Source organism: Chiloscyllium plagiosum, chromosome 36 (genome assembly GCF_004010195.1).
Source record: "Chiloscyllium plagiosum isolate BGI_BamShark_2017 chromosome 36, ASM401019v2, whole genome shotgun sequence".
Lineage (NCBI taxonomy): Eukaryota > Metazoa > Chordata > Chondrichthyes > Orectolobiformes > Hemiscylliidae > Chiloscyllium > Chiloscyllium plagiosum.
The window spans coordinates 1,866,618-1,880,111 of record NC_057745.1 but is presented as its reverse complement, the minus strand read 5'-3'; the positions used below and the strand labels follow the sequence as shown (position 1 = coordinate 1,880,111).

The following is a 13,494-nucleotide window of genomic DNA, read 5'->3' as shown; positions in this document are numbered from 1 at the left end:
TCCCACTCAGCAACACTCCCTAGGACCTTACCATTAAGTGTATAAGTCCTGCTAAGATTTGCTTTCCCAAAATGCAGCACCTCGTATTTATCTGAATTAAACTCCATCTGCCACTTCTCGGCCAATTGGCCCATCTTGTCCAGATCCTGTTGTAATCTGAGATAACCTTCTTTGATGTCCACTACACCTCCAATTTTGGTGTCATCTGCAAACTTACTAACTATACTTCTTATGCTCGCATCCAAATCATTTATGTAAATGATGAAAAGTAGAGGACCCAGCACCGATCCTTGTGGCACTCCACTGGTCACAGGCCTCCAGTCTGAAAAACAACCCTCCACCACCACCCTCTGTCTTCTACCTTTGAGCCAGTTCTGTATCCAAATGGCTAGTTCTCCTTGTATCCCGTGAGACCTAACCTTGCTAACCAGTCTCCCATGGGGAACCTTGTCGAACGCCTTACTGAAGTCCATCTTGCTATTCACAGCAGCATATGGTCAGGAGGTGAGCATGTGCATGGTGAGCTCATGGCTCAGTGGTTCATGTTAAACCTTGGACAGACTGGTGGGGGGGGACCAAAAATCAATCTTTACTCAAATTCATTCACAAAGTCAACATTACAAATAGCTCCTTAATTTTGCACGCCTTCCCATTAGTGTCCTTAACTGTGTCTAAAAATGATTTATTTTTATTCAACATGTTCTGGCAAATCTCGGAGCAGTAGGACCTGAACCCATTCCTTCTGGCCTCGAGATAGCGATACCACCACTGCACTTCATGGTTCCCAGCAAGTGCCTCAATATCTGCCTTGTTATTTTTCTATGCCAGACTGTTCAGGGATGTTATTACACACCTCTAGAATAGGAGGGACTTAAACCCAGATCTCCTCGGTCAGAGGTGGGGACACTGCTACTACAAGAAACCTAAATATGTGTACAAATGATTATTCAATAACTCCCTCTCCCCATACCCTGAATGCACCTAACTTTGAAACAATTAGCAGTTGATACTCTTGACTTTAATCCCAGAGGCTGCCCCCCACATCAGATACTCACTGCACTTTTGGAGGTGCCTTCTTTTGGACAGAAACATTACGCTGGATCAATCCCATGTTTGCCCCTGAACAGACAGCACAAAAACATCGCATTGATGTTTGTGGGATCTTGCTGTGCACCACCTATTTCTTGCCTTACACCAGCGACTCTTCCTCAAAACAATTGAATTGATGATAAAACGTTTTGGGAGCTCTTGGGGATGTGAAGGTTCTGGAAATGTACAAGTCTTTCCCCACATTTTTAACCAGTTGGGCAGCTGTTTAAGCCAGGCAGTGATGAAGTTGTACAAAGGAGGAGTTAAGGCCTGGAGCATGTCATCCATGGTCTTATTGAATGCAGGGCTTGAGGGGCCAAATGGCTTATGCCTGCTCCTATTTCTTACGCTCTAGGGCAGCAAAGAAATGTGAATTGCTTCTGCTACAACTCAGCACCAAAACACATGTACCCTAGCTTCAGTTTAAAGTTACACTCTCTTAAGCCCCATGGGAACTGGGCCCTGTAATAACTTTGAGAAAATGGAGCCAAAACTCACAATAAAATTCCAACTTAAAATTGAAAATAAATCTACAGATATCTTAAATATTAAAACAAAATTGGCAGTTTGGAATAATTCCAACAAAAGTTTAGATTAAATTGAGAAAAAGCACCCTGTCTTAGCTGACAGTTTGCAGTGTAATCAAAACCTCCTGGCATGATATTCCATTCTCAGAAGCTCGGTATCATGTGATTAACGTATCACAATTACTAAATTAAACTCCATCCTGTAATCACTCTTGAGTGTCCAGTATTTACAGCCTGTGACCAATGAAATCCTTTGGTCAGAATCCGTCCAATTCCTCTCATTTCTTTTGATAAAAAGGAAGACTTGCATTTACATAAGAACATGTACAACCCCAGGACATCCCAGATCATTTCACAACCAATGAGGTAGTTTTGAAGGACAGGCACGGTTGTAAATCCAGGAAATGCAGCAGCCAATTAGCACAAAGTAAGCTCCCACATACATTAATGTAATAATATTTTGTTTTCTTGTCAATTTCATTTCACGACTCTTGAACTTAGTCCTGTCAAAACCAACTTAAACATGTTCTCAGGTCTGGCAAATCCTTCTCCCAGCCTCTGCCTTTAACATTATGTCAACAGTTGGCCACATTACAATTTAAAAAGCATCTGGAGGGCATATGAATAGGAAGGGTTTAGAGGGATATGGGCCACATGCTGGCAGGTGGGACTAGATTGGGTTGGGATATCTGGTTGACATGGACAAGTTGGACCGAAGGGTCTGTTTCCGTGCTGTACATCTCTTTGACTCTATGATTCTAATTACAAATAGCCCCTTTGCAGTGCCCTTAACACATCAAAATGTCCAAAAGGCCATTCACATTGATGTAAAACAAAATCTGACACCAAGCCGCTTGAGAGAGTTTTAGGACTGGCAAGGTAGGTTCTCTTCAGGGGTGAAACAGAGGCCATGAGGATTAAAGAGGGAACTCTAGAGGCTAAGATTGCATTATTATTGTGCTGCTAACCAGGGGTTAATGTAGGTCAGGGAGCCATGGGAAGACCTTGCCTTCACTTCTTCAGAATAGTGCTGATGGGATCCTTTATTTACTTGTAAAGTCCATTAATTGCTTTGGGGAATCCTGTGGATGTGAAAGGCACTATTTAAATAAGTAACCCCCGACTATTGAAATCCCTTATCTAGATTCTAGCCTATCACTCTGCCTTAGAGTGACCACTACATTTGAGCCATTATTTAACATATAAACTGTTAAAACCTGTTCCATTATGTTGCAACCTGAATTGCTTTGAAATATTCATATTAGCTACCATAACAATCTGAATTCCTGGATTTTATTATCATGCTGCACCTAGCATGAGATAGTAATTATTTCCTTTTCTTAAAAATTATTAATATAAAGACACAGTTGAGATGTTTTAAATGTTTAAAATTACACTTTACCTTTAATGATCTGTGATGTTTCCTCATTAGATTGCATTGAGGGAGGAACATTAATGCTGCAGCATTGAAGTATGATCAGGAATTTATCTTCGTATATTAAATGTAAAACTCTCTCTCTCCACATCCAGCTCAGTGTTCCAGTGTCTGCAGTCTGCACTTATATCATCTTCAAAAATATAATGTATGGTGGTTCATGCAACTTATTGTCCTGTGTCTCTTGATAAAAGATCATGTTATAACCATTTTTGCATATTTCATCGAACTGTATAATTCTCTGTTGGAAAGACAATGACTGGTTTTGAAATATAAACTGAATTGATTTTATTCATTCTTGGGATATGGACTTAACTCACAAAGCCCAACTCTAATTGGGCTTTGGGGTGTGGGGACACCCTACTGCCTGGCTTAAACAGCTGCCCAACTGGTTAAAGAATATGGGACAAGTCTTGTACATTTCCATAACCTTCACATCCCCAAGACCTCCCAAAATGTTTTATCATCGATTCAATTGTTTTGAGGAAGAGTCACTGGTGTAAGGCAAGAAATTGGGCTTTTGAGTGGTGCACAGCAAGATCCCACAAACATCAACAAGATGTACAACCTGTTTTTGTTCCAACTGTCCAAAAGAAGGCACCTCCAAAAGTGCAGCGAGTATCTGATGTGGGGGGCAGCCTCTGGGATTAAAGTCAAGAGTATCAACTGCTAATTGTTTCAAAGTTAGGTGCATACGGGGTATGGGAGGAGGGAGCTATTGAATAAGGGGTGTAGGGACATCCTCAATGATTTTCAGGAGGGAGTTTCAGGATTTTGAATGAGCGACACTGATGGAACATGATATCATTTCAAACCAGGATTGCCTTGGAGGGGAACGTACCAGGCATGATGTTCCCACATATCTGCTGCCTGAGTCATTCTAGATGTAGAAATTGCAGCTTTGGAAAGTGTTGTTGTAGTTTTCTTCTTGAGTTGCTGCAGTGCATCTTGTAAACAGTACACACTGCTGCTACTGAGCGTTGGTGGTGGATAGAGTGAGTATTTGTGGATGTGGTGCCAATCAAGTGGGGGCTGCTTTGTCCTGGATGGGTGTTGAGCTGCTTGAGTGTTTATGTCTCCACGAGTCTCCACAGCCCTCAGGGCAGAGAATTCCAAAGATTCATCATCCTCTGGGTGACAAAATTCCTCTCTGTCCTAAATGGTTTACCCCTAATTTTGACACTATGCCCCATGGATCTGGCAATATAATATGCGACACCAGGTTAGAGTCCAGCAGCTAGTGCCTGAGGAAGGACTGGGGGCTCCGAAAGCTTGCAGTTTCAAATAAACCTGTTGGACTATAACCCGGTGTCATGTGATTTTTGACTTTGTCCACCGCAATCCAACACCGACACCTCCATATCATGAATATAATATGCAAAATAGAAGAAGAAACACTCACCCATCTAAGCAATTTTTCCAAGTCTTTCATCCATTTACTTACTGCACCTGGAACTAATAGTCCTGTTGAACATTGTTGTTTAATCTGCTGCTCGATGATCCCTCCCTAATAGCACTGTGGCTCTACCAACAGAACGTGGACTGCAACAGTTCCAGAGGGCAGCTCTCCACCATCTTCTCGAGGGCAATTAGGGATTAGCAACAAATACCCAAATCCTCTGAGCCACAAAAGATTAAGTTTCAGAAAGAGGTCCAGGTGGTTTAAAGCACTGTGTGTCCTCAGTCTGTACTGTTTCTAGCTCTGGTGTTATTTTCAGCAACGAATGACTGTCCTTTCCTATTCTGTGTGACATGTGTTCTTATGCTTCAGCTTTGGGATACAACATGATGGGACTGGCAATGACTGTGAGCCTATTGGGAAAAGGCCTTTCATCATGTCTCCACAGCTCCTGTATGATACCAGCCCTTTAACCTGGTCTCGCTGCAGCAGGGAATACATCACCCGCTTTCTTGAGTAAGTGTCTCTTGCTTCGCGTCTTATACAGTGTTGAGAATTGGTGAAGGACCCTCTCATTGTTTTGCTATTTGAGAAATGAAGCATTTAAGGAGCTTTCTTGATGAGTTGCTACAAACTCCTGAGATTAGTTGAAGCTGTGTTTCCATGACCTCAAAAAACATTATGCAATCACTCATGGGGCAGGGAACTACAGAGGCGACAGTGAGAAATTGTCTGTTAGGCTCTAGTAATGAATGTCCTTTCAGGTACTTATCACTCTAGGACAGCCTCAGCTCAGCTTGCTAATCTGTAACAATTTGGCTGATCCCTGTTGAGGGGATGCTGGAGGATTGGGGAACTAGATTGCGAAGTTACAATTATTGGCCTCCTTGTTCATGGAACCATTTAGGGTTCCTATTCCTGACCCCTTGCTGGAGGCTGTTTGGGCATTTGCAGAGATTAGGCTCAGTTGTAAGGCCTATCAACGTTGGATAGCCTGCTGATCATCCCAACCTAATCTTCTGCACAAGAAGTAGCCCCCATGATTGGCTACATTGGTGACCTCAGTGAAGGTGAGATGAAAGTTGGACACATTTGGTACGACAAGAATGAGAGGTTTATCTCGGCTTATTTTTAAATCATCAGTAAAGTGTTCCCCTATCCTTTTTTTGGTTTTGTCTATTCTTTCATGGGATGTAGGCTTTGCTGACCAGGTCAACATTGGGACTCATCCCTAATTGCCCTTGAACTGTATGGCTTGTCAGACCACTTCAGAGCGCAGCTGGGGAGTCAACAACTTGACTGACCTCTAGGCCAGGTCAGGACAGGAGGTCAGATGCTTAGCTCTAAAGAATAACAGTGATCCAAATGGGTTTTTGTGTCAGTCATTGATAGTTTCAAAGTGACCAACAAGAGTCGTTTCCAATTGCAAACTTATTGATTAGATTTAAATTCCATCAGGCAAGTCAAACCCAAGGAATTTGAAACTGAGTCCTCAGGACCATGCCCTGGCCCTCGGGATTACTAATACTGTGATATTAACGTGGTATCACTGTTTGGTGACAGTGTATTGATGCGTGTTTTTTGTCTGATTGTGGTTTGTAGCCGTGGATGGGGTCTGTGCCTGGATGATGTGCCGAGTAAGGAGGTGATTGATTTGCCCTCAGTGGCACCGGGAGTTTTGTACGACGTCAATCATCAGTGCCGGCTGCAGTACGGAGCCCGATCAGTCTTCTGTGACAACATGGATGTACGATAGACCTTGTACTTTCACAAATCACAATCTGAACTTGTCTCTGGATACAAGTGGTTAGTCCCAGTCAAAGAGGCACTGAGCTCTGTGTGTCTCTGAACCCCATAGAACATAAAGGAAAGGTTTTCAGTGACGCAGCCTTCCCCTGCTTTGGTTTTGTACATTTATATAGTTCCACAACACTTTCCCACCAATGAAGTACTCTTGATGTGAAGTCGCTGTTGGAATATAGGGAGGTGCATCTGTTTATTTTATGATGTCACGTGAGGGACGGATGTTGGCCCGGAGAGCCTCAGGGAGATTCTCTCTTGCTCGTTGCAATTGGGCCTTGGCATCTCTGAGGGAACACACAGGCCTATGGTCTTATCTGATCTATGGTGCCTCTGACAATGCAGCATTCCCTTAGTGCTGCATCACAGAGTCAACGTGCTTTCTGCTTCGTATTGGTCCCATTTGAGGAACTCAAATCTAGTCCAAAGATTCTGGGAGTTTGATGTTGGAGCGGGGTGGTTGCTGGTGAACATGCATGTGAGACTCACTGCCCTACTATCTGAACACATAAAGCAAGCATCCTAATGTGGACCCTCCTGGAGTGAATTGTGAGTTATTGCTTTGAGTCTAACCATTCCCATCTCTCCCTGACAGAGTGTCTGTAATACCCTATGGTGTACCGTGGGAAACACCTGTCACTCCAAGCTGGATGCTGCTGTAGATGGTACAAAATGTGGAGAGAACAAGGTAATGTCTGCAACTAAGTCACCATTAAATTTCTCATCAGTTCGCACCATTTAGTCCAATCAAGAGGATGAGAAATTAATGAGCTGCTCTTGAGGTGATTGGCCAAATGTGGCACACAGTGTGAACGCATTCAGACCTGTCTATCTGTTTCCACGCAGAATTAGTGAGGGAAGTTAAGACTATAACAACATTAATAAGAGCAAGAGTAGGTCTTTCAGTCCCTCAAACCTGCTCTACCAACCAATAAGAGTTTGGTCATCTGTCCTATTGTAATCATCCAATTCCTGAGACCCAGAGAAACTAATGGATCCATTAATTGAGTGTTGATTGGGTTTGAATTTGTTATATAAAGATGGGAAGCTCGTAATCAGTGAGTGAGAGTTCTTTGGAGTGTGATTTACTGCAAATGAAGTTCTTGTATAAATGTGAGGACTTAAATTCTTTTTAAAGACTGTTAACCTTTGGAGTATATCACTAGTATCTCCTTAATGTGCCTTGGTGTCACGCTCACTTTGATAATACTCTAGTGAAGCACATTAGGTTTTTTTGACTTGAGTAAAAGTACTATATAAATGCAATTTTGTTATTGCATCTGAATTGTGAGTCTGTCATGCCAGCAATGAGGACAGCAAAACATTTCTTGTTCTAACAATTCCTGCTTCTTATTTCGCTGAATCGGAAATGTATGAATGACAATATTCTCACCATTCCCCAACAGTGGTGCTTTGATGGAGACTGCATATCCACAGACCAGCGCCCTGAGAGGACAAATGGAAACTGGGGAGCCTGGGGTTCGTGGTCTTCCTGTAGTCGCACTTGCAGTGCAGGAATACAAAGTGCTGAGCGACACTGTAACAATCCAACGTAAGCTATTTCCATTTCTCCTGGATATATTAGCTCAAGCAGATCAGTTAATGCACTCTCGAACAGTGTTCCAATATTGAGTTCAGTTAACAGTCAATGGCACAAGAATGGATGTTGATGTGGATTGTTCCCTTAACAGCAGAGGGCTGAGATGTGAGAGAAAATTGGAGTAGAGCTCAGATTCCTTAAACTCAAAAAGGGACAAATGAGATAGAAAACGTAACGGAGTGATGAATATGGAGCATTGCTTCAATAACCAGAACACAACTCGAGCACAAATGCAAGACTACCTAAAGGCTAATGTCAAGAGGTATTTTACACAAAGAATAATCAGCACATGCATGGGTACAGCTCTAGAATAATTTAAGGATTAATTAGATGCTGTTGTAAGAGCATTGTAGGTTCTGTACACAGTCTGAAGGGGCATGCAACACTCTACATACCTTTCTGAATGTGAAGGTGCGAGCTTGTCTCCTTGTTCTGGCTCAGTCAGGAGTCCACTTGTTTCTTAAGACAAAAGGTAATGGAGAAGGTGACTAAACCTTAGGCCACACTGCTCCCTCAGATTGACATGAATAATTTTATGGCTTTATTGGAAGATATTTATCTTTTAACCAGCATAAACAAAATCAGATTATCTGGTTGTTATTACACTGATATTTGTGGGAATGTGCTGTGTTCGAATGGGCTGTCTGTGTTTCCTTTGGAAATTTGCAATGTGCAACTTACAGTAACTGTGCTTCAAAAGAGTTCATTGACTGTGAAGCCTTTGGGATCTGCTGAGGATGTGAATGGTGCTATGGGAATGAAGGCTATCTCTCCTTTTCTTGTTTCTCAGTTTAGTTTTCAATCAGAGTAGGATCAGCTGAGCAGATTTCAGGGAAATGGCACAGAAGTGAAACGAGATTATTTGACACTGTGAGTTGTTGGAAGGGCCATATGAGTGGGTGTTGATTCAATGATAACTTTCAAAAGAAAATTGGATAAATATTTGATGTGTAAAGAATCAGAGTACCGCGAAGAAAGATCAGGGGAATGGGGCTCATTGGAAAACTCTTATCAAAGAGCCATCCAAAGCTGAATGTGTGCTCAATGACCTTCTGCGTTCCGTAAGAGTCTGCAATTCTATGAAAACTCCTTCTGCTTTTTGCATTTCTTCAGTGTTTTTGTTTAGACTGAGTGACTGAGCCTTCGTTTAAATGGGCTGTGGGATTAAGATTGGCGGGTGTTTTTTTATCTGAAGTTTATAAAATGACTGATCTAAACCTCACTCTTGTCCAACCATAACACTTCATGGGTGATTACTTTTGCATTTAACAGTGCTGTTGCCTCATCAACAAAGAATCACTAGATCTTGGGGGTCTCCTTCATTTCTTCTGCTCAAAAAAATCTAAGCCGTTTACTCACTTATCCGTTTATTTGACCTTATGGTTTCATTTATAACCCTTGACAGAGTCTCGTGTGGCAAAGTTAGCAGCTGTGTTTTTGTACTATGGCAACAGCAATTGCCATTGACACTGGTCTGGTTTCTAAGGGAACAGAGGGAAACCAAATATGTGACTTTTTCTTTCCCATTCAAGGTAATTCTAGTAAACGATCATAAACAAAATCTGGGCAGATGGTGCTGGAGGATGCATTGAAAGGCTATTATATTTACAAGCGCCTTGACTCTGCTGTTTAAGAGTCATTACCATGGAATGAGGTACAGCAATATGGACAAACTTTTTGATTGTCTTCATCTAATATTCTTTCCATTTACTACTTGATTATTCAGTAAGATCATCTCTGAGCTGCTTTATAGCTTTCCATGTAATTTCCAACAAGGACTTTCAATGATGCTTTCACCATCATTCCGTGTAATAACAATTTCCCTGAAACATCCCCCTTCTTACAGTGAAATGGAACTGTGGTACTCAGTATCATTGTTTTGATTAAGATGCCATCTCAAACCATCAAAACATTATCGCTCTTTTCCATTCTCTCACAATTTATTTTTGCTAGGCTGCTATTGAATTAATTCCCAGTTTGTCTATTAACTTTCCCAGTTTAATGCATTAAATCTTAACCCTCGGGTTAATATATTTTGTGTACGATCATGTAGATGCATTGCTTGTAACCCATTATAACTCTCAGAATACATTGAATACAAAACCACTCCCCTCAGAACCAGCTTGAGGTAACAATGAATTACCTTGAAGAGTAATACCTGTTCTTGAATGGGAACAGTAATGACTAATTACAGTAATCTGTTGTTATTACCTTTGATTGAAGGAGGAGTCTTGCCAATGTGTTGGGCAGTCTTGGCTTTTCCTCAAAAGTGCACAAGATCCTTAACGTACTTCGGAATCACAGAGATAGGCGGAAGAATGTTCAGTTTAATGTCTCATCCAAAGACTGACCCCCCCCCCCCGACACTGCAGCATTCCCAGGGAATCCAATTCTGGAGTGAATCCCTACCATGCTCTGTTGAAAGCACTGCTGATTGGGCCAGGCAATGGTTTAACCATAAGGATTAAAGACATCTGCTCTAGACATGAAAAGTAAAATGGTAAAATTAAGCACAGATGTAAAAGATTTGGGTGGTCAATAGTTTGTACTGGAAGAGAAGATGATACAACATGATTTAATCCTGCAAAAAAAAAGTTACTTATGTTTCTTGGCATTGCACAGAGCAAGGTCTGCTTAACTGTCTGAAGGTAACAGTTATATTTTAATAAAGCGTGTAGCTGAACCTCTGTCCCAGGCACTTGCCTTTTTCAGTATAAATCCTCTCAAAGACCCAGTCATTGTGGATTTAACTCCATCAAGCATCTAAGCTGGAGACCTGTGAGCCCAAAATGTACTTCCACTATAGTTTAGTACACCGAATGAGTTCAGTATGGAATGAGCAGACAGTTATCATATATCCTCTGAATTAAGAGATGGAGAGTTAAAAATAGAGACAAAGGAAAAGGTTTTTAACAATCTAAAACCGGAAAGACTGAGGCTCCACATTTATAACTGTTCACTTTCTGAACATGATCAATGATTGCTTAACATGGAAACCCAGTAAAACTATGGCACTCAGGTGGAGGTTAAGTGAAAAAGATCATTTTTGTAAAGTGAGTGATGGAGCAGCACAAATTTTTGGAAAAGATTTACAAGGATGTTGCTGGGATTGGAGAGTTTGAGCTATAAGGAGAAGTTGAATAGGCGGGGGCTAATTTCCCTAGTGCAGGGGAGACTGAGAGGTGATCTTCTAGAAGTTTATAAAATCAAAAGGGGCATGAATAGGGTGAGTAGCCCAAGGAATTTTTCCCAGGGTAGGGGACTCCAAAACTAGAGGGCATAGGTTTAAGATGAAAGGGGAAAGATTTAAAAGGAACCCAAAGGACAACTTTTTCATGCAGAGGGTAGTATGGAATGAGCTGCCAGAGGAAGTGGTGGAGGCTGGTACAATTACAACATTTAAAAGGCATCTGGATGGGGATATGAATAGGAAGGGTTAGGAGGGATATGGGCCAAGTGCTGGAAAATGGGCCTAGATTAATGTAGACCATCTGGTCAGCAAGGACAGGTTGGACCAAAGGGTCTGTTTCTGTGCAGTACATCTCTATGACTCTAAATAATAGTTTGTAGAAATTTGTGATTTGCTGGTTATTGCTTCCTCGCCACATGAATAATAGCAAGAATCATTCAAACTTTGTTTAATTTTTCAGTGGAATGTGAATTAATATTTTCAGTATATCAATAGATTGTTCTGCCTCATACCTTCAAATCCACGGGAGCTAACTGCCAATTTCATTTTGAACTTGATGAACGAGTGCCAGCTCCATTGAGTTTCTCCACTTGTTTAAATTCACTCACAGAACATGGGCATCATTGGCTGAGCCAGCCTTTATTGCCTGTCCCTAATTGTCCTGAAGATGGTGATGTTGAACCACCTTCTTGAACCGCTGCAGTCCATGTGTTGTAGGTAGACCCAGGATAATGACCCAGCGACAGTGAAGGAGCGGTGATATTTCCAGGTCAGGATGGTGAATGTCTTGGAGAGGGTGGTGTTCACATGTATCTGGTGCCCTTGTCCCTCTAGATGGTGGAGGTTGTAGGTTTGAAGGTGTTGTATGGAGTCATACTGAGTGCATCTGTAGATGGTACATACTGCAACTGCAGAGTGTTGGTGGTCGAAGAAGTGGATGCTTGTGGATGTGATGCCAATCAAGCGGGCTGCTTTGTTCTGGGTAGTATTAAGCTTCGTGAGTGTTCTTGGAGCTGCACCCATCCAGGCAAGTGGGAAGTATTCCATTACACTCCTGACTTGTGCCTTCTTGATGGTGAGACACTTTGAGGAGTCAGGAGGTGAGTTATTTGTGGCAAGGTTTGTAGCCTCAACCTGCTTTTAGAATCCTTACAGTGTGGAAGCAGACGATTCAGCCCATTATGTCCACATAGAGCCTCCAAAGAGCATCCCACCCAGCATTCCTCATGGCTAGCCCACCTGACCTGCACATTCCTGGACTGTGGAAGAAACCAGAGCACCCGGAAGATACCCATGTAGACACAGGGAGAATGTGCAAACTCCACACAGACAGTCGCCCGAGGCTGGAATCGAACCTGGGTCCCTGGTGTCGTGAGGCTTGTGGCCACAACATTTCAATGTATAGACCATATCAGTTTCTGGTTAATGGTAACCCCCAGGATATTGATAGTAGGAGATTCAGGCTGAAATGCCATTGAATATCAAAGGGTTATATTTAGATTCTCCCTCCTTCCACTGCCACCCAGCCCAGTCAACAAGGAAGAGTATGTGTGAGTAAATCATCTATTCAAATGCAAAATCATTAATTTCTCTCAACTAACATTAACACATTAATTGTTGTAGCTCTACAGATTGCTACAGTGTCAGGTTCACTGGGCAAACATGATGGCACAAGATTCCTGAACAATATATTTACTCTGGGTAATTTGTCACAACAGAAATATTCTGTTTGTCTCTTAAGAAACTGATTTATTTTTGCTATGTATTAATAACATTCATCCATCTTCCATGAGCCCAATTGCTGCAGTGAGGCACTTAATGACACAGGCTATTTTCAATGTGATCTACTTATTTTGTAATTCAAATGTTAAGGTAACAAATGATTTGAAAACCTTATCATTGTCATTTTAAAAGCATCGACATTTTTAACAGAAGAGACTCAGTAAACTGCAAAGTGAGATGAATCTGACAATTCCAGTGCAGACCTGACCGGGGTGGTGCTGAGAAAGTGTTTCCCTGATCGGAAAATCCAGAACACAGGGTCATTTAGGACTGAGATGAGGAGAAATTTCCTTCGCTCTGAGGGCTGAAAGTCTAGTATTCTCTACCTCAGAGAGCAGTGGGTGAATATAAGAAATGGGTCCATGGACCAGTACTTACTAAGGGAATTAAAGAATGGGAGGTGGTGGAAGTACACAATCAGCCATGATCTTACTGAATGGTTGAACAGGTTCTTAAGGGCCCAGTGGTCAATAGAAAATAGACAATAGACAATAGGTTCAGGAGTAGGCCATTCAGCCCTTCGAACCTGCACCGCCATTCAATATAATCATGGCTGATCATTCCTAATCAGTATCCTGTTCCTGCCTTATCTCCATAACCCTTGATTCCACTATCTTTGAGAGCTCTATCCAACTCTTTCTTAAATGAATCCAGAAAGTGGGCCTCCACTGC

At 41.9% G+C, this 13,494-nt stretch overlaps 1 protein-coding gene across 2 annotated transcripts in view; it reads left to right on the top strand.

Moving 5' to 3' along the window:
• Positions 1 to 13,494, top strand: part of LOC122540889 (A disintegrin and metalloproteinase with thrombospondin motifs 7-like) — a 184,685-nt gene that overhangs the window by 51,988 nt on the left and 119,203 nt on the right. For both annotated transcript variants that reach the window (XM_043677125.1, XM_043677127.1), the window contains 4 exons: positions 4,823 to 4,966; positions 6,053 to 6,197; positions 6,846 to 6,938; positions 7,657 to 7,802. In XM_043677125.1, the coding sequence (XP_043533060.1) occupies positions 4,823 to 4,966; positions 6,053 to 6,197; positions 6,846 to 6,938; positions 7,657 to 7,802 (528 nt within the window). The remainder of the gene's footprint in view (positions 1 to 4,822; positions 4,967 to 6,052; positions 6,198 to 6,845; positions 6,939 to 7,656; positions 7,803 to 13,494) is intronic.